A 27362-nucleotide genomic window follows, 5' to 3' on the forward strand; every position below is an offset into this window, starting at 1 on the left:
GGAGGGCCCTTCCCTCTGAGTTCAAGCGTGTAGCTGGAGGTTTGAATCTGGGGGCAGGGATGCAGCGAGAACCCTCAGCCTGAGCCCCCCCCCCCCCTTCACCCCCCACCCCTAGCCCGCCAAGCGCCCGATCCAGCCAACCTCCAATTTTCCGCCAAGTCTCCTCGGAGTCGCCTTCCCGGAGCATTTTGGTTATTGATCCGCCTGAAAAGCCGGACCTCTGAGGCTGTGCCTCCCTGGGGAGGAGGGGAGTGAGAAGGGACGTGGGCTGGCGGTTGGGGGAGGGAGTTGATGAACTCCAGAAGATGCAGGCCTTCCCTCAGTACCCTGGGGCCGCCCCAGCCTCCCTCCGCGGCAGGGAGTGGGACTAGACCGGGGTGGAGGAGTGGGGGCCCCCCGCGCCCGGGTCCCCCCGCGCCCGGGTCCCCCCGCCCGCGCGCGCTGCTCCTTTGCGCGCCCCGGGAGCCAGGGACCCGCGCCCCGGGCCCAATCAGCTGAAAGGGGGCGGGGAAGCAGGCGGGGCGGGGCCAGGGGAGGAGTCGGAGTCGGGGCGGGGCCCGCGAGGGGCCGGGAGCCCGGGCAGGGCCGGCCCAGCTCGGCTAAGCGGTGGCGGAGGCGGCGGCGGCGGCGGCGGCCGGCATGGGCGATGGGGGCACGGAGCGCGACCGCGGCCCCGCACGCCGGGAGTCACGCGGCGAGCGCAGCGCGGACCGCGGCAGAGCAGAGGCCCGGAGCGCTGCTGCCGGCGGCCGCAGCCCAGAGGACACTGCCAGGACCTCCAGCCCCGCGGGTTCCAGGGAGAGCGGCGCCGACAGCGACGGGCAGCCCGGGGTCGGGGAGACAGACCACTGCCGCCGCATCCTGGTGCGAGGTAAGGGGGCAGCTCGCGGCCCCGGGCCACGGGACCCCACCCTACCTCGCCTGGGGTCTCCGATCTTCCCGCCGGCCCCACCTCCCAATCCATACACTCAGTCAGTCAGTCAGTCAGTCAGTCAATATTATTCCGAGTGTCTGTGGTGCGCTGGACATGGACAGGGGTGCAGGGGACAAAGCGGCGCGCGGGGTGAAAGAGAGGGAGGTGGGAGCTGGGACTCCACCCTGCACTCCTCGCGGCAGGTGCGGAGAACGGCGTCCCGGCTCAGCGGGGTCAGGACTGGGGGGGATCAGAGCCCAGAACCGCGGGGCGGGGACAGGCCCGGGCTCTGCTCGGCGGCAGGGGAGCTGCCCGGCCTACCGCCCAGCCCTGTTTCCCATTCCCAGCGACGCAGACCGCTCTGCTCGCTCCCAGGAGCGGCACAAGGACTTGGGGAATGACTCTCGCAGCGCTTGCCCGCCTGTGCTCCGTTCTCTTGGTCCCCACTTCCTTAGGGCGCCTGGGCCCAGCCGCTGTCGGCGAGGCCTTCTTTCTCCCTCGCCCTTCTCCCTCCTCTCTTCTTTCCGGGGCCATTTCTCCCCGCTGAGCTCGCCTTCTCAGCACTCTTCCTGCAAGCGCCCCTGGACTGCACCCGGGTACCCAGCTCTCCCTAGCCTTCTCCCTAGCCTTCTGACCCTCCAAGCCCGCCTCAAGCGAAACTCTAGGCCCAGCTTCCGCCCGACCCGGGCCTGGCCCAGAGAGAGGAGAGGAGAAAGCGAATTCCGGCGTCTTGCTCTTAGCCCGGTTCTAGGCCTCCATCAGAGCCTGAGGTCTGTTTTCCCCAGCATCTCCGAACCCCCGGGACCGAAACCCAGAGCCCAGAAGAGGCCATTTGTGGGTAACGGTTCCCCTGGCTTCCTTCTCCAACTCCATGGCCTAGCGTCCCTCTGCTGCCTTTGTCCAGCCCCTTCTTTCCTACGCACACCATCCCGCCTGGGGAAGGAGAACTAGCCTGACTCTAGCTAGAGGTTGCTCCAGGGTCAGGATCCTGAGTTTTGTCTGATCCGAACTGTGCTATCCACACACTGACTGGGACACCTTGGCCTAGTCGACCTCCCCCCCCTCCCCGACACACACACACACACACACACACACACACACACACACACACAGCTGCTGGGTTCAGGTGGCTCTGGGAATGGGGGACAGGGCTAGAGTAGAGTATGGAGACAGCCCAGTGTGAAGGGGCCCTGGTCTTGGGAAATACCTTTCTTGGGGCAGGCTTGAGTTACAGGATAGGGCCTGGGTGTAGTCCCCATCCAGCAGGGATTCCAACAGGTGTCTGGACCTATTGGACACCTGGGATTAAATTAGATGGATGCCATTCCATAGACTGGGGGGTGTCCTGGGTGCAAGGCGTTAGAGTTCCAGCTTGGAGTTCCATTAAACAAATCTACAGGATTTACAGAATTGGGGAAATCAGTGTGCTAAACCCACACTCTCATACTAAGGCCCTCAAGTGCCTGTGACACTCACCACCTCACACCCCGTCTATGGGTGGGCATTTCCTCTGCCTGGACAATTGTGAGTTCTTTGGGGTGCAAGACACCCAAGCCAGGAATAATCCACATCCAGGCAGAGATGAACTTGTGTGCATTGGCAGGAGGTGTACTTTTATAAATGCATATATGCACACACAGCGATGCCATTACATTTGTACAATAGAATGGAAATATACCATTGAATGTATATTTATTTACACACCTAAAAGAAATAAAAGGTACACAGGGCCCTCATAAATCCCTCTGTCCTTTCCCGTTTAGTAACAAGGAGGTTATTATAGGCCTGAGATACTCGGTAGGTCATTTACCACTAATCCCTCCTAGCCAGGGTCACCTGCGTCACTCCAGGCCCTCCTGGAGCCCAGAGCAGAGGCTGTGACAAATAAAAGGCTCAGCATTAGTGCAGGGAAGTCAGCAGTGTCTTAGCCCCAAGATGAATGTCCCTCCATATGCTCTAAGCAGAGGGTACATTTTGCCCTTGACCTCTGAGGACACATCCTAAGTATCTTTGGAGGAAACCAAAAAGAAGGTAGAATGGAGGCATTTGCCATCATAGCCTTCAGGATGCTGGTGGGCTGCAGATTCTGGGAAAGAGCCCATTCTCTCTTGGCTTCCCCTTCTTTCTCCCTCTTCTCCACTCTGCACTTGCTCCCCTGAGGGTCCCCATCCCAAGGTAGCAAATCTTTTGGGGCAGTCCCATGACACAGGGGAGTAGGAGGGGTGTTGGAATTAAGAGAAGTTGGTTTGCAATACTAGCCTTACAGCCTTTTGAACTTGAACCAGTTTCTTTGCCCCTTCATACCTCAGTTTCCTCATCTGTACAAAGTAACCTTTCACTCTTACCTGGAAGGGCTGTGCTAAGGGTCAGAGTGATGCCCATAAAACTGCAAGCACGCAGAAGAATCTGCAGAAATGTTCTATTGAACGGAAAATGGGAAGATGACCCACAAACCGCTTCTGGTAATGGGTTTCCTTCCCTAGAGGCTTCCCCCAGCGCACCCTCTGTTGGGGGCAGCGTCTCCTTTGTGCCCAGGCCAAACGGTGTTTGGAGGTGAGCAGCCAAGGGGTCAAGAACTGGCTGATGTAAAGAGGATCCGGGACTCCTTGCAGACCACACTTGCAGCCCCCACCCCAACCCCTCCAGGGACCCTCGATCAGCCAATCACTCAAGCTTCTGGCTGCCTCAGGGGAAAGCGGGTCAGGGAACAGGGACAGGGACCTTCCTGCTTCCCCGCCTCAAAATGGAGGCCGCTTTGTGCCTCGCAAGGGACAGACAAGGCTGCTGGGATAACAGGCGTGTGCACACCCACTGCGGACACAGCTAGGCTTCCCCAGGGACCTTACAGCCCCCCACACCTCTGCGTGAACGGCCCCCCCTCTGGTGAGGGGTAGGGATGGGGATCCTTTTGTTTCATATTTGCTAAGGGCGTGTCAACCCGGGGCTGGAGACAGCGAGAAGGAACAAGGAACGGGCCGCCTCCTGGGCCGCCTCCTGCCGTGGCCTTAACCGCCAAGGGCAGCCGCGGTGCAAAGGCCTTTTCGGTGGACCCGGGATCCCCGCAGTCACAAGAAGTGGGGCAAACTCTCACCCAAAGCTCCCTGCAACCTCACAATCTAGGCTCGCACCAGACGCGCCCACGTGATTCCCAGATCAATCCCCGTCTGGATAGAGCCTGGAATGGCCGTGTGCCAGCGTCACCGAAACAATGCCTGGTGTCCGTCCCTACTCACCCGAAGCGACCCCTTCAGTCTCAAAAACCATTCCTGCCAGCGGCACCCGCCCCCCCAGCTCTGTGCTGCCACCTTGGCCCCATGGGGTAGGACTCAGAGGCTGCCCTAAGAGACCTGAGGGGCTCCCCGCCTGGCTCAGCACCCCGACTGGGAGGAGGAGGACAGGAAAACTGCTGGACCCCTCGACTGAGTGAGTGTCTGCCAGCCACCCCGCCCCCAACACCGCCACCCACTAGCCCAACTGCCCTCACTGGGGAGCCAGGTGGATCGCTCAGCTCTGTGGCTGGGGACCGGGGAGGCGCCGGGAGGCCAGGGCCACTGGCTGCGCCTGGGCAGTTCCCGCTGTGGATGTGAATGTGGGGGAAGGGGGCATTGAATTTAACGGGGCCGGCCCCACTGAGATTCCGGGGACAGTGCTGGATCCGAGCTCCAGAAGCACGCACACCGGAACATTGACAGACAGCAGAAAGGCGAGCCCGGCAGGACCATGGATGCCACAGACACCGCCGAAGACGCCTGGCAAGGAAGACGCCTGTGACCTGCGGGAACAGACTCCCTCCACCGCAGCCAAGTCTGTACTAAGCTTGCCCAGCGTCCCCTTGCTTTGTGCTTGGACTCACAACAGCCACTGCACCTAGGGGGCTCACCCCGACTCTCCAAACAAGCACTCGCCCAGGGTGGAAGCAGCCCCAACAAGGGCACACCCGGCGGGCGTTTTGACGACGGGAGGCAGGCGCCGTGTTATGAGTTGCCAGTGGAGGAGCTTCAGTCCTAGGCGGACGGACGGCAGGACCACAGCCTGGAGGTCTGAATTTGTTTATAGAGGAGATAAGCCAGGGCCCGCGCCCCAGGCAGCGGCTGAAATGTTTAAATGGTTCATGCAGGGCCTACACTTTGGGTTTTTACCTTTATTTTTAGTTTTGGGGTTTTGAGAGTTAGGTTTCTTTTTTATTTTCCTGGGATTGCTTTGTTTTGTTTGTTACGTTTGTCCTTTTGCTTTGTTTGCTTTTGGCAGAGGGCTCACATTCTCCTGGAGGGACTATGCCAGGCTCTATCGTTTGGGTCTTTATTTTCCCCCTTTATATACATGCTGTTGTAACCCCTCCCCTCCCAACACACACACACACACACACACACACACATACACACACACACACACATACACACACACACACGCATAAGCAGACCAGCAACCAAATGTATTGTCTGATGTGGTGTGTCTGTGTAGATAGAATGTTTTCATTATCAAACATTGATAATGTTGGGCATTGGGCTGCTTCTTGTGTTCTCATGCTAGTTCCGCAGCCCTGGGTGTTTAGGAGGCCGTAGACCCACTACCGCCTCTCTCTCTCTCTCTCTCTCTCTCTCTCTCTCTCTCTCTCTCACACACACACACACACACACACACACACACACACAGGATTGGAGCTTACCGGTGACCTGGCTGGCTGGAAGCCTGAGTCTTTCCACAGCTGAGACAGTGAGCACTTGGGACTGGAGGGGACCACAGGCGACCTGTGTCCCTGGGCCTCAGCTGACAAACAAATGTGAGTGTTCACCCTCTGCTCATCACCTGTAGGGAGAGAAGGCGTCTAAGGGACTTAGTGGCTCTGTGTCTTTTCTTCAATTACCCTTTACTGGAGCCTGGGGCCTTAGTAGCCCTGAGCTCCCCACTCTGTTTGCCAAATTTCCTTGACTTGTATTTTCAGTGGGTGGGGGCATAGGAAGGGTATGAATTTTGCCTTCAATGTCCTGTTTGCCTAATATAAAGTGAAGATTGGCTTGGGGAAGCCTGTAGGGCATGGCAGTGTGTCCGGGAGTTCCTACCGCAGTTTGAGAAGCTCAGAGAGGACACTGAGGCTGAGTGATCCCGCCCAGGAATCCCGGGGTCCCAGGGTGGTCTCTGCGCTTGGTTGCCTTCCCCTGCATTTAAGAAAGAGGTTGGGCCAAAACCGGTTTGGCTCCGTGGATAGAGTGACGGCCTGGCCTGCGGACTGAAAGGTCCCAGGTTCGATTCCGGTCAAGGGCATGTACCTTGGTACCAGTAGCGGGTGTGCAGGAGGCAGTTGATCGATGTTTCTCTCTCGATGTTTCTAACCCTCTATCCCTCTCCCTTCCTCACTGTGAAAAATCAATAAAATATTTTTTTTAAAAAAGAGGTTGGAAGGTCTCAAGTCGGGGAACCAGGGTACCCTTGGACACTGCTAAAAGACGTGGCAGTGTCAGGACCCATCTGGTCTACTAAGCCCAGGGGTGGTGGGACCCAGAACAGCCAGGGCTAAAAGCAAGGAAGGGAGGGTGAGGGTCAGGTGGGACCCTCCAATCACCTCTCCAACGTTCTCCCCTTTGCTTGCTAGCTTGCTCTTTGATTCATCCCACAAACATTAGCCAGTACATACTCTGTGCCGGACCAACCTGGCGTGGCTTACCAGTCCAGAGACTGATTTTCAAGCAGGGACGTGTGGAGTCCCCACGCAGTCGCTCAGATGTGTGCCTAGCACACAGTAGGCGCTCAGTAAATATTTGTCGAATGAATGAAAGGAGACATTGCCAGCAGCATCTGGTATTTCACTAAATAGAAGGCCGTAGCGCCCTCCCCCGGAGGAACATCTGTTCTAAGATGACCTCCTTATTTTTCGACATCAAAATGTCGTTCCTAGCCCTAACCGGTTTGGCTCAATGGATAGAGCGTCGGCCAGCAGACTGAAAGGTCCCAGGTTCGATTCTGGTCAAGGGCATGTACCTTGGTTGGGGGCACATCCCCAGTGGGAGGTGTGCAGGAGGCAGCTGATCGATGTTTCTCTCTCATCGATGTTTCTAGCTCTCTATCCTCCCTTCCTCTCTGTAAAAAAAATAAATAAAATATATTTTTAAAATGTCTTCCCTAATATGAAATGATGATGATGCCAGAACACAGAATAATTGTTAAACTATAAAGGTGATAACGCCATATTTTTGGAATTTCCTGCAATCCTCCATTTTGGGAACAACCGAAAATAAAACGTGAAAAGCCTCAAATGTGGTTCTTTTACTGGTACCAGGGCCGGAGAGGCCGGAGAGGCCCGCGGGGCTGGAGTCGAAGGTCGGGGAAGCGCAGGTCCCGGGGAGGGCAGCGCTGTCGGTAGCGGTAGCCAGCCTCCCGCTCTCTGCGGCTGCTCCGTGTGCGGTTCCCCCGCACAGCCAGCCAGGGCAGTGAGAGAAGTAACCAGGTAAACCTGCGGGAACCTCCCCACCCAATTCACACGAATCCTCGGCGGGAACTTGAAACTACCGGGTACATGAAAGCCAGGGTGTGTTCTGAATTTCACTACTGCCGCTGCCCACTGCGTCCTCCGTGAGCTTGGGGAGTCAGGGCGGCGCGGAGGGAGGACGCCCGGAGGACCAGGCGCGGCAGGGCCACACTCACAGGTGGAGAGAGGGCTTAAAAGGCGGGAAAAGGCTCCTTAGAGAGACCCCACCGTCCAGTTTCAGGTGTGTTCCCATTTTCATATACAAACATTAGCAAAGGTGGAATCATTTTACACAATGTTTCCGCAGTTTACCTTTTTAAAGAATTTAATCCGCAGGGGTTATCTTTTCAGGCTCAACCCTTTCCCACGCTTCCTTTGGTTGGGGAAAGCGAAATTCTCCTTACCTCTGATGGATGGCTGTCCGGCTGTTTTCCCCAACTGTGAATATTTTGCCCACTTCTTTGACTATTGCCAAGGAGTAGTTTCTAGCAGTGGAATTGCTGCTTGAAATTTTTTTTTTGAAATAAAAAGCGTGTTTCCTTTCATTTTAAAATAGTAATCCTGTGATCAAAAAATTGTTGGTTTAAGCACACAGTGAAAAACCTCCTTCCCAGCCCCATCCTCATCAGGTTCTCACCAGGCTGAAATGTGGTCTCCCCGCCCCCCTTTTTATTCTAATATGTCCTTTCAAATAATTGTGATGAATATGCACATCACTGCTATAGTCTTTTTCCTTGCTTTTATTTTTTACTCATATGGTAACATCTCTATATTTTTCTGCACCTGACTATTTTCACTTACCGGTATATCTTGGGATGTAAATAATTTATTACTCTTTTCTTTTTACATATGCATAGTATTCCACTTACATAGATTGGATGGACCATAATGTATGTTATAGAACCCATACCATATTGGTAGACGTGTATCTTTTTTCTTATCTGTTGCTATTATATACACTGCTGCAATAAATAAATTTCTTCCTTGGTCATTTCTACCTGTATAGGTATATCTGTCAGAGAAGTTCTGTTGGAAGATAATGCCAAATTTCCCTCTACAGATGGTACCCCCCACAAATAGTGCTTGTATCTCCAAATCTGACCACCACAGTTTACCCTTTATATCTTGATAGCTATTGTCAAATTGTTCTTCAAGAAAAAAATGCTTAGCAATTTATAACCCCACCTTTGCCCTCTCCCCACATTGGATATATATATATATATAAATATATATATATAACCTTTATCAATCTTATAGGTAATAAGTAGTACCTTGCTGGCATTTTAATTTTTATTTATTTGATTATTAATTGTTTCTTTATTTTCTTTTCATGTTTATTGACCAGTTGTATTTCTTCTGCCGTTATCTATTAATTCATTTCCTTTGACCACTTTTAATTTTCAAATATCCCTGTCTTTATTGATTTGCAGAAACTCTGAATTGTGGATAGTAGCTCACTGCTTTCAATATGTGTTTCAATTTTTTTGAGTTTATAATCTGTCTTTTAATTTTGTATCTGATGTCTTTTGTTTCCTGAAGTTTAAAGTAACTTTCTAATTACAAAACCAATCCATGCTGCTTTGCTCTATCATGTGAAAGTTGAAAGTTCTTTATTATCCCCATATAATACATTCCACTTCCAAAATGTAACCTCCCATTTTTCCCTAGTAACTGGAAAAAAAAATATGAAAGTTATGTTACAAAAGTGGGGATTTTTTTTTGCAAACTGTTTTTTTTTATTTAATAAACATTTGTGAAGATCTTTCCATATAGAATTGTCTCATTTTCTAACATACCTAGACAGTATTTTATTATGCAGATATAATTTATTTAAGCAGTCCCCTATTGATGGGTATTTAGGTTGGTCCTACTCTTTCACTATTCCAAACAATGCTTCAGTGAACATCGTATCCCTATTTGAACAGACGGTTGTTAAAAGTCTCATTTATGAAACAATCTGAAAAATGTGAAAATATGTGGGACATTTTCTATTAAGGAATTGTTAATTTTTGGGTTGTGGTAATAGTATTGTGTTTTTTTTTTTATTTTTAAAGGAACCTTATTTTTAAGAGATACATACAGAAATTATCTAGATGACATGGTATGATGTCTGGAATTTGCTTAAAATTATGGGCTATAAAAGAAATAGGATTATTTCTGAGTTTATAGTTGTTGAAGTCAGAGGATATGTATATCAGGGCTCATTATACTGTTCTCTCTAATTTTGTATATGTTTAAACTTTCTCATAATAAAATGTTTTCAATAAATATAATTTCAAATATATCTGGTATGAGTATAATTACAGGATAAATTCCTAGAAGTGAAAATTTGAAATCCAAGTATAGATGCTTAAAAATGTGATAGATATTTCCAAATGCCAAAAATGTGCTAATTTATACTCCCAGCAATTGTGTATAAATGAGCCATTTCTCCACATCCTCCCATCCCAGGATATACTCAGTTTTTTAGAGTAAAATCTTTTCAAGTGAAAAAAATCTTATTTTTATTAGCATGAAGTTAAATTAGTAATTTAAATTAGGTTAAGTAATTTTAATATACTTACTTTTCATTTTTATTTCCTATTCTGTGAATTTTTAAATTCATGAACTTAGCCATTTCTGTATTGGTTTGCTCATTGTTTTCTTATAGTTGTAATCTTTGCTATGAATTTTTTATCTTTTTTAAAACTTTGCCATGAATTCTTTTCTGAATTAAAATTTAAACTGTAATCACATCTAGTGGTCATTTCTTTTTGGGCTTCTACATTTTAACTCTCAGTTAGAAAGGTTTTCTCCAACCAAAGATAAACATATTAGATATTATGTATATATATCTTAGAATTTTTGTTTAAATTTTTTTTGTTAGTCTTTGCAACAAACCAAATAATAAAGAAGTACACAAAGTAAGAAGGAATAAATCTTACCCCTCTGACTAGTTTCCACTCTCCAGAACAAATGGAAGAGAGAGGTGTTTGTCCTGCCAGACTTAACCCTGTGTAGGTAAAAGCATGCTTGCATGTGCACGCGCGCACACACACACATACACACACGCAAACACACAGACACAATTATTAGTTTTACTTTTTGTTCTTTGTAAAAATTGGTTTATACATACTTCCTGTTTCTATGTAGCTGGGTCAACATACGGAGAGGTTAATGTCTTGCTAATATTTCTTATTAATGTCTACATAATAGCAAAGGCATGATTATACTGTGATTTCATCCACATGTTTCTACTGATAAACATCTAGCTTTTTCCTTTTCTCTCTCTCTCTCTCTCTCTCTCTTACAAACTATGCTACAAACAGTGGATCTATCTTTATCTAAGTATACTAATATTTCCCTGGGGGTAAAAACCTCTATAAAATTTCTAGGAAAAGGAATGTATGCATTTTTCAATTGAGTTAGGCATTGTGAAATTGCCCTCCAAAAAACCCCTCATATTGTGTTAAGTTGTATTCTTAATAACAGAGCTTGAAAGAAACTATATTTTCCCTCACCTTTGCCAGCACCATTTTCTCAGCCTGATATGGCATCTGAGAAAAAAAAAAATTGTATCTCATTGCTGTTTTAGCTTTCATTTTCTCCAGTTCCTTCTGAGCTTGAGTATGTTTTATATGTATTAGCTGCTTGCATTTCTCTTCTCTAAATAACCCACCATATAATTTGCTCAGTTTCTCACTGGGCTGTTTGGCTTTACTCGCTTGTCTGTAGAGACTGTGTGTATGTTAGAAATTAAGACTCTGTTATGCATGCATTATTAATATTTTATCCCAAGCTATCATTTGTTTTTTCACTGCCTCTCACCCTGCAGAAGCTTTTATTTCTAGCCACTCAAAACTGTCACTGGCTTTCCTTTTGAAACATTATTTTAAGGTGTTTTTCAATCTTTAGAGCTTTATATTTTCCATTTAAATGTTTAAGCCATCTTGTGTTTATTTTTGTATGTAGTGTGAGACCATTACTTTATTCCAGGTAATGAGCTAATTGTCCAAAAGCCACATCTTTAGTAGTTCTGTCTTTCCTCCAACTAATTTGAAATTGCATCTTTATAACAAACCTAATCCTCATTTATGCATTGATTTGGTTCATAACTCTTGTGCCAGCATCATACCATTTTAGTAGCTCTAGACTTGTTATCTATTTTGCTTTGTGACAAGCAAGTATTTTCTCCTCGTTCTTTAACACTTTTTCTTAACTATTCTTTCATTTCCAAATTTTCCAGTAAACTTGAGAATGAGTTTTTCATAAGGAATTTTTATAGTAATTACATTATATTTGCATATTAAATTTGGAAGGACCTTATCACGCTTTAAAAATCAGCACATTAACAGATTGTCATGCAAAGGACCTTTGTGGGTGCTAGGGGATGAAGTCAGGTAGGGCTTTGAGGTGATCGCTTAGGAGAGTTCTAGAAGTGGGTATTATTTGGTCCTGGAGGTCAGGAGCATTAGCTAACTATTATCAGGCAGGGGTCATCACCTCTCCCAGGGCAAAAGCTCCTTAGACATAATCGTCCTCCCTGGTACCCTAGGGCTCAACCCTCTTTAAGGAGCTGAAGGGCAGCAGAACTCAGGATTCATTCCATTTAGACTTGTGCATTTCACCCTAGCAAGCACCTCCCTGCAAAGAGGCCCTGGAATTAAAGCTTTTCCTACTTTCTGGTGCTTCCCTCAAACTACCCGGAGAAGGAATGATTCTGGGAAGGAGGCTGTGTCACTGAGGATGGGCGAGATTTTGCTGCAGAGACAACCCAAAGTCTCAGCAGTTTAACAAAATACAATTGTATTTCTCTCTCCTAAGATAAGGCCATCACAAGTGAACAAGGGCTCATCTTGGTGCCCAGAAACCCAGGCTGATGGAGCTCCAAGGACCATCACAGTAAGGGGAGGGGGTGTGGCAGGTTATCAACCAGCTTTTAAAGTGCTCACCTAAAGTGTCCGCGTCCTTTTCTCCTGGCTAAAACAAGTCATATGGTCATATGTAATTATGAAAATTAGTGCAGCCCTACCATGTGCCAGGAAGGAGTTGCAAACACTGGTGAGCAGCATTCATGATTTACCCACTAACTTGACTGTAATGAGTGGCTTTCTCTGACCATCCTAGCTAAAATAGCAAACACACACACACACGCATACACACGCATATGCACATGTATATGCACAAACATACATATACACTATGGTTATTGAGTTTTGGTTATTTGGAGATGGTCAGTAATATCACTTTATCTTGTTTTATTGTCTTCCCAGCATTTATCATTACCTTACATATTAGTTTTAAAAATTTATTATCTGTCTTTCTCCCCAGTACAAGGCCTATGGGAACATGGACCTTGTATATTTTGCTCATTTCTATATACCCAGACCCTATAATAGTATTTGACATATAGTAGGTGCTTATGAAATATATGTTGAATGGTTGAATATATATAGTTGTAAATAAATAGTATAGTACTACAAGTATTCAATCATTTTCTTTCACTTCATGTCAGTTAATATAGACATTGCCTTATTCTTTTTAATTGCATGGTATTTTATATTATGAATTACCATAATTTGTTTAGTCATTTGCCTTTTGGGGAAGATTGAGGATGCTTTCAAATGTTTAATATTTTGAACAATGCTGCAGCAGACATCTTTATATATCCCTTGGAGCACATGAATCTATGATTTTCTGAATAAAATAAAAGTGTTGGGGCAAAAGTTATGTGCATCTTTAATCTGGACGAATGCAACCTTAAAAGGTTGTGACAGTTTATGGTGCTACCCACAGTGAACGGGAGTGTGGACTTTCCTACGGTGCATCACTGCTTTGTTGATCACCTTTCAATGCCTTTCCCATCTTATGGGAGACAATTCCCAGAGTTGCTTGAATTTGGATTATCCCGATTTCGGTGGAGCTGTGCTTATCTTTCCATGTTTATTGGCCATTTGGTGTCATTTCCTGTGAATAGCCCAGATAAATTATTTGAGCATTTTGTCTACTACACTTTTTCTCTTTTCAAAAATAATTTATCTTAATTGCATTTTATACATTCTGGATATTATTTCTTTGCTTTTTAAAAAGTATTTTCTTCAATTCTGTGTGGGGTGATTTTTTTGTTTTTGATTTTGGTATTTTACCTTGGTTCTGGCACTTTTGTTATACAAAAGTTTTTAGCTTTAATATAGTCAAATGCATCCTTTGTTTTTCCTGTTCAGCTCCAGTTTTGTATTTTGCTTAGAAAGCTCTTTGCAAGCTTAGAGTTATAAAAATACTTTCCTATATATATTTTTAGTGCCTTTATCATTTCATAGGCTATGCTTTGTTAATTCATTTGAAACAATGTTATTTATGATGAGACAAGAATATAATAATACTTTATTTTATTCCAAACAGATAATTTATAGACATCAATCTACTTAACTCCACTTATTGACTCGATCAAACTTTCCCCAAATTCTCTCATTATATATGCATGGGTCTAATTGTGTACTCTTGATTCCATTGTTTTCCAATTTTCAGTCATTCGAATGCTATCTTCATCATTTCTGTTATATTCATGTTCCATCTATTTACTTAATATTGTAGCATAATACATTTTAAAATTAATACTTACTTTAGTTTCATGCTAAGCACATAAAATCATAGGTTTAACTTTCTCTAGCAAACATTAAATAAGTGCTTAATTATTGACATGACAAATGTTTATTTACATGCCACTTTAAATCATCTTACAAACCACGGGTGCAGAGGTACTTTGGGGAAACACTACTGCGTTCTTTCCTTTAACAGATTTGTCCATTTCAGTGACAGAACATCATTCTAGCTCCATGGTATGTTTTATTGCTGTTATTGTTAATGTCTTATTTTGAAATAACTTCAGACTCTCAAGGTAGTAAAAATAGTACCGATAACTGTTGTGTATCCATCGCCTAGTTTTTCCTAATGATGACGTCTTATGTATCTGTAATACATTATCAAACTCAGGAAATTGACATGGCACAATATGATTGACTAGACTACTGACCTTTCTCAGAGTTTACCCATTTTTGCCTGCACATATATTTTGTCTTTATGTATAGTCAAATGACATCTTATCACATTTATAGATTCATGTAACTACCACCACAATCAAGATACAGAACCATTAGTCAGCATCAAGGAGCTTCCTCACAGACCCCTTCATAGTCACACTCCCCCTCACCTAACCCCCTGGCAACCATGGATCTGTGCTCTACTCTATAACTTAGTCATTTTAATAATGTTATAGAAATGGAATCACATAGTACAGAATCTTGGGAACTGACTTGTGGTTGTGTGTTTTTTTCCTCGCTTAGCATAATGACCTAGAGATTTGTCCAAATTGTCATGTCTATCAAAAGTCATTCCTTTCACTTGCTGACTAGTGTCCCATGGTGTAGCTATACCACAGTTTGTTTGACCACTCACCTACTAAGGGACATCTGTTTTTTTTTCCATTTGGGGACTATTACAGCTAAAACTGCACATTCATGATCAGTTTTTTTAATCCTCACCTGAGGATATATTTTTTTATTGATGAGAGAGAAAGAAAGAAACATTGATATGAGAAACATTGATCAGTTGCCTCCCGTATGCCCCCTGACTGGGAATCGAACCTGCAACCTTTCGGTGTGCCTGAGGATGCTCCATCTAACTGAGCCACCCAGCCAGGGCATCATGTACAGGTTCTGATGTGAACCTAAGCATTTGTTTCTCCTGGATAAATGCTCAGGGGTGTGACCACTGGGATCTATGGTAAGTATATGTTTAACTATTTAAGAAACTGCCACATTGGTTTCCAGAGTGGCTGAACCATTCACGTTCCCCCCAGCAATGCCTGAGGGGTCAGGTTTCTCTGTCTCCTCACCAGCATTTGGCATTCTCCGTGCTTTTTCTGTTACCTTTTTTAATATATGTTCCTGTGGTTTTGATCCTTCTTTCCCTAATGGCTATTAATGTTGGGCATCTTTTCATGTACTTATTTGTATAGCCTGTTTTGATACCCGCCAGGCAAGTCTGAGGTTGCCTTTCTTATGTGGTTCCTGCCTCCCCTGACCCTGGGAGGGAGCGCTGACCTTGGCTGCTCCCTGAGGTGGGAACGCTCCTCTTAGCTCTTCCACAGGCTGAAGGGGGTGGTGGCGATGGTGGGCGACTTGACTTCAGTGGTTAGCAGCACAGGCTCAGAGCTTCGGGTAAGCTCTGGGGGGCTTCCTGGGGAGAGGGTGTGAAGCTCCCAGTACCACACCCCAAGACACTTTCAATAAAGACCGATGCCTTGGAGATGGAGTCACTTAGGCGTTGTGAGGAAGTTCTCAGACTGGCTCCCAACTGGAAATAGTGGGACCTGGTCACAGCAGGGTCACAGATATAACCTCACCTTTTTGGGATGTAGAAAGAATTGGAGGGGAAGCTTGAATTGTCCCAAAAGGCCTGTGGTTCCCACCAGTATTCCAAGAGTAGGACTCACATCCGTCATGCTCTGCAGTCTGGTGGCTCAGAAGGAGCCCCCTGCCAGTCACACATCCCACATACAAGTCCTTTCCTATGTCTTCCAGGGCAATCATGATCTCATCCAGAAGGTTCCATTTTTACCCGTGACCACAGTCCTCTTCATTATGACCTATGGATTGAATCATTAAGGCTTACTAAAAGAGGCTATTAATAAAGTAAAATAAGGGTGTTTCTAGAACTTACTGAACAATGTCAGCGTGACCTTGGGTCAGTTACTTAAAATTTGTTTATTTGCCCATCTGTAAAGTGGGGATAATACTAGTTCCAACTTCATTGAGATATTGGAAGGGATAAAGTGCTTAAAACAGTGCCTGGCTCAGAGCAAGCATCGTGTCAGCTGTTATTATGACCAAAACATAAGCAGGGACGCCACACCCCTACAGAGGGCTGGTGCTCCTGCAACTGTCCAGGGTGTCTTGACCCCGGCTAGGGCTGCCTGTGCTTGATCAGGCTGCCTGGATGGTAAGTTTTCCCATTGACATTAACCTTCCTAGGAAATGGTAAGTTTCTATTAGCTTAGCTTTATTGTTATCAACATACAATAAAGCTAAGCTAATAGGGAGTGGTTTGGTAAATCCTACAGAATACAATGCTGCATATTCCACACTCTAATGTTTAACATAAAACTTTCTAATAACTAGATTTCAAGCCATCCATGTGTATGGTTCAAACATGGATCATCTTTGTCCCTTTAGTTAAACATGATGTATATATTCATAACACACACACACACACACCCAAAAAAATTTGACTTTTGTGGAAGACATTATTGCTACTACTGAGCTCTTTAAGGGGGACCATCTGGTGAGTGTGGCTGCAGTGTTGTCAGCCTCTCCTAAGTAGGCTCCAGAATATTGGAGACCCCGCACATGGAGGGCCCGGGAGGGTGGCCCTGCTATTCAGAACTAGGTACATGGGGAGTGGCAGCAGCCCCTGTCTGCAAGGCACCACAGCTTGATGTAGAGGCAGGGGTCCTTGGCCTCCTCCTGGGGACCCCAGCTCCCCAGGCTGTCCTCTGCGTCACAGCAGCTGCCCCTGCATGGACCCCAGGAGCGTCTGTGCAGAGAGTGCTCACCCACGTGCACACACACAGGGCTCAGGACCTGGCCCTGGACACCCGCTCCAGCAGCCTTTCCTGATTGATCAGACCCAATGCTGACCCATCTTCTCCTCTGCACTTGAAAACTTGCTATCTCTTTCCATTTGTTCCTCACTCTGCTGAGGGAACAGAATCCTGCCTGAGTCCGAGTGAGTCCTTTCTGTCCACGCTATGAAAGTAGACCTGATTGCCAGTTTGATTCCCGGTCAGGGCACATGCCCAGCTTGTGGGCTTATTCTCCAGTGGGGGGCATGCAGGAGGCAGTTGGTCAATGTTTCTCTCTCATCGATGTTTCTCTCTCTCTCTCCCTTCTTCTCTCTCTAAAATAAATGAAAACATTAGATACAATATACTGCCTTGGGTGACTAAGGAAGCTGGGTCCAGAGAGGGTAAGCCCCTGTCAGAGGTCACGCAGTCAGGCCCAGCCCCAGGAGTTTCCCTGTAATTAAGATGCTTGTTGGTGGCCTGACTCCTTAACTAGGGAACTAACTTGCCTCCTTGCACCGCTCCTGCAGATGCCAAAGGGACCATCCGGGAAATCGTCCTGCCCAAGGGCCTGGACCTGGACCGGCCCAAGCGGACCCGCACATCCTTCACGGCTGAGCAGCTGTACCGCCTGGAGATGGAGTTCCAGCGCTGCCAGTACGTGGTGGGCCGTGAGCGCACTGAGCTGGCCTGCCAGCTGAACCTCTCAGAGACCCAGGTAAGAGGGTATCCGGGCCACTGCACCCCTGCCCTGGCAGCCTGGGAACTCCTCCAGTGTGAGAACCAGCTTTGGAGGAGTTCAGACATGCATTAAAGTTACAGGTAAATCAGAGAAAATTATTCCAGTGCTGACAAGAGAGAATTGGTATATGCCAGTGGGCACCTTCAGGATGCATCTGGCAATTTGGATGAAATGGGGAGAAACCTGGGGGGGGGGGGGCACTCTTAGTGCAGGAGTGGCTTAGGGGGGATGTTGGCAAGTGAGAGAAGCTTGTAGAAAGGGATGGTGAGGGGTTGGGTTTGGGGAGAGAGAAGATTTTGCACAATTGGGACCTCAGTTCCCCATTCTGGGCCTTTTCCTACCCTCTGTCACCTTCCCTTGATCCCAGTGTGGCTCAGATTCTTGTGTTAGAGAGAAGGGGTCTGAATACCCGCCTCACCCAAGAATGGCATTTTAACAATAGTGAGCTCAATCCAAAGGAAAGGCTTTTGTAAACTGAGTCCCTATCCTGTGAGGATGGAGGCATTTCAAGCTGGCGATAGAGCCATGTCATGACAGCAACAACAATAATAATCATACTTACTTAGTACTTACTTGTGTCAAGGCACTGTTCTAAGTGCTTTGGATATGGGTCTTTGGTTGATAGTGGTGAGGTAGGGTTGTGTTTTTTTTTGTTTATTTGTTTGTTTTTTTCAGCCAAGAAAGTAAGGGTCTGTTAAGGAGAGGGAGCCATGCCCAAAGTCACAGGTAGCTTGTGTTCCAAGGCCTGGCTCTCTGATGGCTTCCAGGGGGTGGGAATTATAGAAGTCATGGTGACAACAGAGTTAGGGTGGTGGTCTCCACTGATAGCTGGTGCTAGGTAGGGGTAATTGATCATTGTGTCTGGTCCTGATGGCAGCCTTGGAGTTGTTCCGTCCAATTTCACAAGGATTTGTTATGTGGATCGTTCCACTTTCCTGTGTCCAGAGCTAAAGCACAACTGAGGCCAAGATCGTTTGTTTAGTTTGATTGAAAACTCTGTCTCAGGAGTCAATAGACCCAGGACCTTGTTCCTGGATGCTGATCAGACCTCACTGTCCTGAGGGCTTAATGATTAAGCAAGGGAGAGGGAGGAGGGGGAGTCAGGGCGCCTAAGTGAGGCCAGTTTGAGGCAAAGGAAAAATATCAAAATAAAAGGCCAAATTAAAGAAAATAAGGTTTCCGTGTGGTTACAGTTCTGGATATGTTAGTTCATGAATCCCTTCCACAAACCTTTGATGTAGCTACCAGTATTATCCCTTTTTATTTTTTTAAAATATATTTTTTATTGATTTCAGAAAGGAATGGAGAGGGAGAAAGAGAAACATCAATGATGAGAGAGAATCATTGATTGGCTGCCTCCTGCACACCTCCCACTGGGGATGGAGCCCACACCAGCCAGGCAGTATTATCCCGTTTTACAGATAAGGAAAGATTATACCCGGAGTCATACAACCAGTAAGTTCCAGAGCTGGGGTTGGGAGAAGCTGCCTGGTGTCTTTATGCTGCCTGTAAACGGGGCCATCAACCTGGAGCGTGTCAGAGAGGGACTCGGAGATCCTCTGTTTAGCTACAGCTCTAGTAGTTAAATCTCATACACGAGGGAGATCAGTCAACAGATGTATTGCAAACAAGGCCAAAGCAGGATTTATAGAGAGAAGAGAGGAAGGAGAGGAGTAGGAAGCCGGTGGGCTGGAGGGGTGCGCTTGCTGGGGAAGGCTTCGGGAGGGTGGGTGAGGCCGCTCCCTGTGCGGCTGGCTGCTGTCCTGCCCCGGGGCACCCCAGGTGCTGCGGTTAGGTCTGGATTGCACCACCTCCCTCACACGAATTCCTCTAGCTCCTCCAGTCACGCTAACAGAATGCTGTCCAGTCCCCCCTCATATGGGACAGTAAGATGTTCCTGGACTGCCCTGTCCTCCTGGGGTAAACCCCGAGCGGGGCAGAGAGAGAGATGAGGAAAAGGCAGGGAGGATGGGGCCTGCTGGGCCACCTGGACCGGTTTTCCTTCAGAGGCCTCTGTAGAGTCTCCAACAACCCAGCAGATGGCCCACAGTGCTTCCAGCTGGGCCCTCCCTCTAGCTGGGCCCTCCCTCTAGCTGGGCCCTCCCTCTAACTGGAACTAGAAAGCCAGGCTGTGATCACAGAGGGAGCTTCAGTGAGTGGGCCCAGCCAATGTTCCTGGGGGACTTCGGGGGACACCCTTAAACCTTGACGTCTAGGCACAGAGTCACCCCCAATACCTGCCCCTCCTCTTTGTCCTAACTATCCTCTGCTTCACCTAATTTTGCCCCCAAACTCTCCCCTGAAACTTTGCTCTCCAAAGGCATCTCAGATGTCCAGGGCAGTAGCTCCTCTCAGCCCTCATCCTTCCCCTGCCCTGCCCCCATACACACTGCATTTCCTGCCTTTGAAGGTCAAAGCCATCACTAAGGCATCTTCACTTTCTCCCAAGAGACCTTTCCCACATGGCTTGACCTCTAAAGTGTGTGTGTGTGTGTGTGTCTGTGGTATTTGTGTGTGTGTGTGTGTGTGTGTGTGTGTGGTACGTGTGTGTGTGTGTGTGTGTCTGTGGTATTTGTGTGTGTGTGTGTGTGTGTGTGTGTGTGGTATTTGTGTGTGTGTGTGTTGTGTGTGTGTGTGTGTGCGGTCTGGTGAGCACCAACCATATGCATTTCCCAAGGAAAAGAATGTGCCAATGGGGATACCAAGGCACAGAGAGGTTAGGTAACTTGTCCATGTCATCCCACTAATTAAGGGAAGAACCAGAATTGAATCCAGGCTGCCTGACCTCAGGGTCTTCTTCACCATATCATTCGCTGCGCTACCAAAATACCATGTCATTGCCGCCCTGTCCATCTCTCCCACTGCTGGTGTCTGAGACCCAAGTGGGTAAAGATAGAGTTTTATTAATTCTGGTCTTCCAGGCATATATGAGATGCTTGCTGTTTATGTGTTAAATGAATGAATGACCAGAGTACCAGGGTCAGAGCAGGAAACAAGAAAAGAAGATGATACTATGGAGGAAAGGGAGGCGAGAGGCTGGCTCCAGGATTCCCCTCACTCGGCTGTCCCGGGGGACTCTTTCAGGACCAGGGACCGGGTACCAGGCTGACACACTGCCAAGTCCCAATACTGACATGATCACCACCCAGCTTGGATAAGAGTGGCCCTGGCCCTCCAGCAATTGTCCTCAGCCCTGTGCCCATCGCCTCTGCCCCAGATGGCTTCTCCAGAACAGCAGAATAGGTGGTATCTTCCTGGTCCAGGTTACAAAAACCAGGGCCACTCAGATGCACCATTCATCTCAGATGAAGTATGTGCCCACAGTCACAGGAAGAGTCTCTTAAATATTAATGTCACGTCCCACATGCCCTGGACCCAGGCGTCCCACACAACGAGTCTTGGAATTTAACACGGACCATGCATGAGCCTGAAGAAGGTGATGGATGACCTTCCGGAAAATGCGTCCCCAGTCCTGGCAGCCAAGTGGAAACCGCACCCCTCCCCTGAAGTGCAGCCATGGGTCACAGCGGAGTCCCCCACGGGGTCAGGGGTGAAGCTACCAAGCATTCCCTGAGCTGCAGATGAGCCAGGAGAGGGAGGAAGCCAGGTGGCGGCCCCAGGGAGACCACAGCAGGCACGGGAGACAAGGGGAGGGCAACGCCCCAGGAAGTGCATTGCGCTTCAGAAGGGGGCCTGGGCCCCTGGGAGAGTGCAGCTGGACTGAGCCTTAAAGAACTAGTAACTTAGGATTTAATCCTGGGAAGAGGGTGACCCCTCAGGTGAAATTGGAGGCTTCCTGGAGGAGGAGGGGCTAGTTCAGAGGCCCTGAGCCTGTCCCTCGCTCAGTTTGTCCCTTGTTCCCTGAGCCTCATAAATCCATCCCTCAGGGACCGTGGATTGATGGTGGGAAGTACACAGGCAGGTCTTCTCACTCCCACCTTCGCAGCTCCAGCACCCACCTCCACTGTCTGCAGCGTTAGAATCGCCCCACGGAGCTTAAATAATAAATGCCACTGCCCCAGCTGGTTTGGTTCAGTGGATAGAGCGTCAGCTGGGGCACTAAAGGATCTCGGGTTTGATTCCAGTCAAGGCCACGAAGTCAGTTGCAGGCTTCATCCCCGGCCTGGGTCCAGTGTGTGTGGGAGGCAACCAATCGGTGCGTCTCTCTCAAATCGATGTTTCTCTCCCTCTCTCTCTAAAAATCAGTGGGACATGATCTCACTCATTTATGGATAATAAAGAACATTATAAACTTGAACAAAAAGATAGATACAGAGGCAGTAAAGCATCAGTCTGTCAAATTACAGCAGGAAGGTTAGGGAGAGTTGGGGAAGATAAGAGATCAATCAAAGGACTTGTATGCATGCATATAAACATAACCAATGGACGCAAAACTCTGGGGGGTGAGGGCATGTATGGGAGTGGGGTGGGGGGGCAATGGTAAGATATGTACACATATAATACCTTAATAAAAAAAATTGGGAAAAAAATATAAATAAATAATGTAAAAAAATAAAAATAAAAATCAGTGGGAAATAATAATGAGGCAAAGCCCTCTGCTTGGAGTTCCTTATTTGATCCCTGCAACAGCCCAGGTGTTTTTGTCCGCATTTTAAAGATGAGAAACCGAGGCTCCCGGTTCTTGGCGTGGTGCCTGGCCTGAGTCCTAAGAGAGTAGGTACTAGCCAGACGGAGAAGCTAGGATGGGGGAGGGGCGGGAGTATGCTCCCAGGTGGGACTGCTTCATGGAACAACTGAATTTGGGAATGACAAAGGTAAAAGGGTTTTCTTCTTTCCACCCACTTCCTTCGCCAGCCTTGGTCATATCTCCCTTGGCCTTTCCTTACTGATATCTTCCTTCAGATGTCACCTCTTCAGAGAAGCTGTATTTGCCAATCCATTAATAAAAATCATCTCCCACCCCAGCCAGTTTGGCTCAGTGGACAGAGTATTGGCCTGTGGACTAAAGGGTCCTGGGTTCGATTCCGGTCAAGGGCACACACCTCGGTTGCAGGCTGGATCCCCAGCTCTGGTCAGGGCAGAGGCAACCAATCAATGTCTCTCTTTCTCTCTCACATTGATCTTTCTCTCTCTGTCTCTCCTATTCCCTTCCACTCTCTCTAAAAATCAGTGGGAAAATATCCTCAGGTGAAAGTTAACAAAACAAACAAAAAATGTCACCTCCCCTGTCTCTTCCCCCCTTATCCTGCCACCTTTCTCCAAAGTAGTGCCCCCCAAAGTGTGGTCCGGGGGCTGCTGCCGGCCTTGCACTGTCGTCTGTCCAGAAATGGAGAGAATTTGGACATTATATAGCAACTTTTCTAGTAATTCACTGTAAATGTATTTTACAAAAGAATTGGTCCAAGACAAATTAGAAAATTTAAAGAGTAATTCTTCACTCCCAGGAATTTGAGAGATGCTGCTCAAAGCACTATTGCCACCTGAAAGTCATGTTTTCATTTGTTTTTTTAGCTTCTGTCTCCCCTCTACACCGCCCAGTCCACACAGCAGGATTCGCTCTGCTTTGTTCACTGCCAATTCCCTAGCCTGGCACATAGAAGGCACTCAGTACTTGTCGGTTGAATGAATGTGTGACTGAATGAATAAAGCAAGGAGTCCCAAGTAGATCCTGTAACTCTCTGGTCACTTTTGGTTATCGAAACTCAATCCAATCCACTTGGTATCATGTTGAGAAGCCCAGCCTTTATAGGTTATAAGGTCAGAGGGGGCTGTGATGGGTTCAGACAGGAGATGGTCAGGTGGGGTTAGAGAGCTCACTTCAGAGGCCGTGTCAGAGCCCACACCAGGGAGGTGGGACCATCCGTAGACTGAGCAACTAGCCCCTGCCCTAGCCCCACACCTTAGAGGGCCCACTTTGGCTCTCCTCTGGCCATGCCCCTCCCTGGGGTGAGGATTCTGCAAGGCCAAGGGGTCCTGCCCACCACCAGGAGTCTGTGCCCACCTTCTAGACCACACCTCAGGTGTCCAAGATTCCAGAATTCCCTGCCAACCCCAGGGAATTCTGGCACCTGGCACCTGCCTGGGCCTCTGCCACATCAGTCTTCCCCAGGGCAGACCACACGGCCATTCTTCAGAAGCCTCGGCCCATGAAGTGGCCAATGGGAGCTGTTTGCAGAATGAGAACAGGCTGGGGGGCCCACACACGTGCAGGTCAGAGCCAGGGCAGGCCATGAGCCAGGGCCTTCCAGTTTCTTGCTCCCAGACCTGCAAATGCTGAGGCTTGGATGTGAGGCAAGAGATCCTTAAACAGCGGTTCTCCTACCTTGGGATCACCAGGTGTCAGGGTCCCAGCCACCCCCATTCAGGTGGATTGGTCTGAGGTTAGGAGTGCGTTAGGCTCCCCAGCTAGCTCTCATGGGTGGCCAGAGCTGAGAGGCACTGCTGGAGAGATGCTGCCACAGTCCAGGCGAGAGGGGCAAGGAGAGAGGGGAGGGCCTGCGCTGGGGAAGCTGGGGAGAGGTCCCTGTGTGGGGGAGTGGATCTGAGCTGGGTCTGTACATGTGCATTTTATTTTTATTTTTTAAAGATTTTTATTGCCTAGTTGGTGTAGCTCAGTGGTAGAGCATAGACCTAAGAACCAGGAGGTCACAGTTCTATTCACGGTCAGGACCTGGGTTGCAGGCTCAATCCCCAGTGGGAGGCATGCAGGAGGCAGCCAACCAATGATTTTCTCACATCATTGATGTTTCTTCCTCTTCCTTCCTCTCTGAAATCAATAATATATATATATATATATATATATATATATATATATGTATATATATATATTTTATTGATTATTTACAGAGAGGAAGGGAGAGGGATAGAGAGTTAGAAACATCGATGAGAGAGAAACATCGATCAGCTGCCTCCTGCACACTCCCCACTGGGGATGTGCCCGCAACCAAGGTACATGCCCTTGACCGGAATCGAACCTGGGACTCTTGAGTCTGCAGGCCGACGCTCTATTCACTGAGTCAAACCGGTTAGGGCTAAAAATATATTTTTTTAAAGATTTTTTAAAATTGATTTTTACAGAGAGGAAAGGAGAGGGAGAGAGAGAGAGAAACATCAATGTGAGAGTGAAAAACCGATCGGCTGCCTCCTGCACACTCCCTCTACCGGGGATGGAGCCTGCAACCTGGGCATATGCCCTGACTGGGAATCGAACCGGCAACCCTTCAGGTGCACAGGACGACACCCAACTAACTGAGCCACACCAGCCAGGGCTGTACGGGTGGAGTGTAACAGCAGTTGGATAATGGCCTGGATCTCGAGTTGGGAATTACTAGCACATCAATGGGTGAAACCATGACCTTGGCTAAGAGTGGAAGATATGTTGAACCAAGAAGGGAACTTCATTTGTGCCTCCAAACTCCACCCTCCATCTGCCAATCCATTCCTCCATCCTAGGCCACAGTCGGCTTAGCAGTGAAGGGGGGGCCGATGATTTCCGGGGGGCCAGGGGCCCTTATCAGTTCACCCAGAGCAGGCTGGTTGGGGGAAGACCTTAACGACACTCTGAATGCTCTTCTTTCCCCTCTCACTCCACCCCTGCTCCCCCATTCCCATACCTCTGCACCCCTCTCCTTTTCTCCCACCTGCCCCCCCTTTGCCTGGCCTGTCCCCTCTCCCTTCCTGGCACTGGTCCCCCAAGGTGAAGGTCTGGTTCCAGAACCGCCGCACCAAACAGAAGAAAGACCAGAGCAGAGACCTGGAGCAGCGGGCGTCCTCCTCGGCGGCGTCCGAAGCCTTCGCCACGTCCAACATCCTGCGGCTGCTGGAGCAGGGCCGGCTGCTGTCGGCGCCCAGGGCCCCCAGCCTCCTGGCGCTGACGCCCGGCCTGCTGGGCCTGCCTGCCGGCCACAGGGGGGCCCCGCCTTGGGCGGCCCCAGGAACTGCTCCCCGCGCCTCACCCCGCTGGGCTCGGCCTCCGGGTCCCCGCCGCTGCGGCCCCTCCCGCCGGCGCTCTGCTTCTCCACCGCCCCGCTCCTGGACCTGCCCGCCGGCTGCGACCGGGGCTCCTCGGCCTTCGAGCCCTACAGCCCGCCCTGCAGCCGGCGGGAACGGAGAGGCGGCAGCCCCCGGGGCGCCAAGAAAGCTAGCGCTTAAGCCCCCACCCCCTGAGACACTCTGTCCCCAGCACTGCACCACCCGGCCTCCCAGGCCCCGCGCGGGTGGGCAGCCGCACGTCCTGCCCCCTCCCTCCCTCCCTCCCCCGCCAGAGACTCTGGACCGGGACCAGACGGCCGTGGCCACGCAGCTTGTGTGTGTGAGTGCGGTGTGCGTGTGTGCTCTCACGGAAATAAAAGGAAAACAATGACGAAGGGAAACAGTCCCCACAGCACCTGCCCCGCGACCCCCTCCATCCCTCTCTTGGCTAAGGTGGAGGAGGGGGGTCTCTCACGGGAGGGGCAGAAACTGGGGCCATGTTCACGGTTATGGGGGATCCTGCTACCTGGCTCCCACTCCCCGGGAGGGCACTCCCAGGCCCGTGGCAGCAGCATCCACGCTTTTCCCCGGTTAGGCATTGCCCTTTGCAAACTCCTCTTTCAAACATAAAAATACCTGAGGGAGGAGGTGCTAACTCCTTTAAAAGGGTGGATCCAGAGAGCCTGAGAGAGGGTAAACCCAGGTGAGACCCCCCACCTGCTTTGGGAGGCCCACCCATCACAGACACAGCAATCTGAGTATTTTTAAGAAACTTTCATTTAACTTTTTATTTTGTAATAATTGCAGATGTAGAGGAAGTTGCAAAGATAGTCCAGAAAACTCCTTGTACCCTTCACTCAGTTCCTCCCAATGGTCGCATCTTCCTTCCGTAACTATGGTAACCACCAAACCAGAAAATGGACGTTGGTACCATGCGCGCACCGTTCCACGTGATTTCACCCCTCGTGTAAGATTCATGGGCCACCACTGAAATCAGCAATAGGAACTGTCTGTCACCACCAAGAGCGCCCCCTGCTAGCCCTTCCTGGTCACCCCCATCCCTGCCCCAGCCCCCAAGAGAGGTATTGGAAAGAATGGGGATTGGTGAGAGAGGGATCCTAAAATGGGTCCTTAGGCCAGGGGGATGCGGGGTAAGACGGTGACTCTTCAGGGAGAAACAGTCTGCCCCAGTCTGCTCTGGAAAACACGTACCCGTATTTGGTTTCAAATTGGCTACCCTGAGTCACCCAGAATGGGGTGCTGGGAGGGGAATCCTGAGTCTGGAATGAGACATATGGGTGGCTGGGGAGGAGCTGGGGTTGGGCAAGTCCAGCCACCACCCAGTGTCCACCCCGCCTTGCCCAGCAGACCTGTGCTGCACTGCGCTGGCCCCGGGGGAAGCACCGTTCGTTCAGCCACCCCGCCCGGAAGACGCTCCTCCATTTGTCCTTGCTGCCCTGGGCCAAACATGCCAGGAGAGGCCGGCCGCACGGGACGCCGCCGAAGTGGAACATCGGAAATGAGACAGGTTCTGTGACCAGGTGGAGAGAGGCCTGTTTTGGTTCTCAGGGAGCTGTCAATAGTATGAGACAGAAAGGCATAAGGAACCCAAGTCTGATGGAGGGGAGACAGGCTCAACTCTGGGGCTCACCGACCAGGGACAGCAGCCAAAGAGAACTCTCCAAAGGGGTGTGGGGGCTACAAACATAAT

At 48.9% G+C, this 27362-nt stretch overlaps 1 protein-coding gene across 1 annotated transcript; it reads left to right on the plus strand.

The window, feature by feature from the left end:
* The first annotated feature begins 639 nt into the window (after positions 1-639).
* Positions 640-26042, plus strand: VAX2 (ventral anterior homeobox 2). Its single transcript, XM_008147488.3, is given in 4 exon segments — positions 640-871; positions 17508-17695; positions 25377-25595; positions 25598-26042. Coding segments are annotated over 4 exon segments (873 nt in total). The 3' UTR covers positions 25832-26042.
* Positions 26043-27362: the final 1320 nt, after the last annotated feature.

The sequence above is a fragment of the Eptesicus fuscus genome, chromosome 16 (genome assembly GCF_027574615.1).
Source record: "Eptesicus fuscus isolate TK198812 chromosome 16, DD_ASM_mEF_20220401, whole genome shotgun sequence".
Classification (NCBI taxonomy): Eukaryota; Metazoa; Chordata; class Mammalia; order Chiroptera; family Vespertilionidae; genus Eptesicus; species Eptesicus fuscus.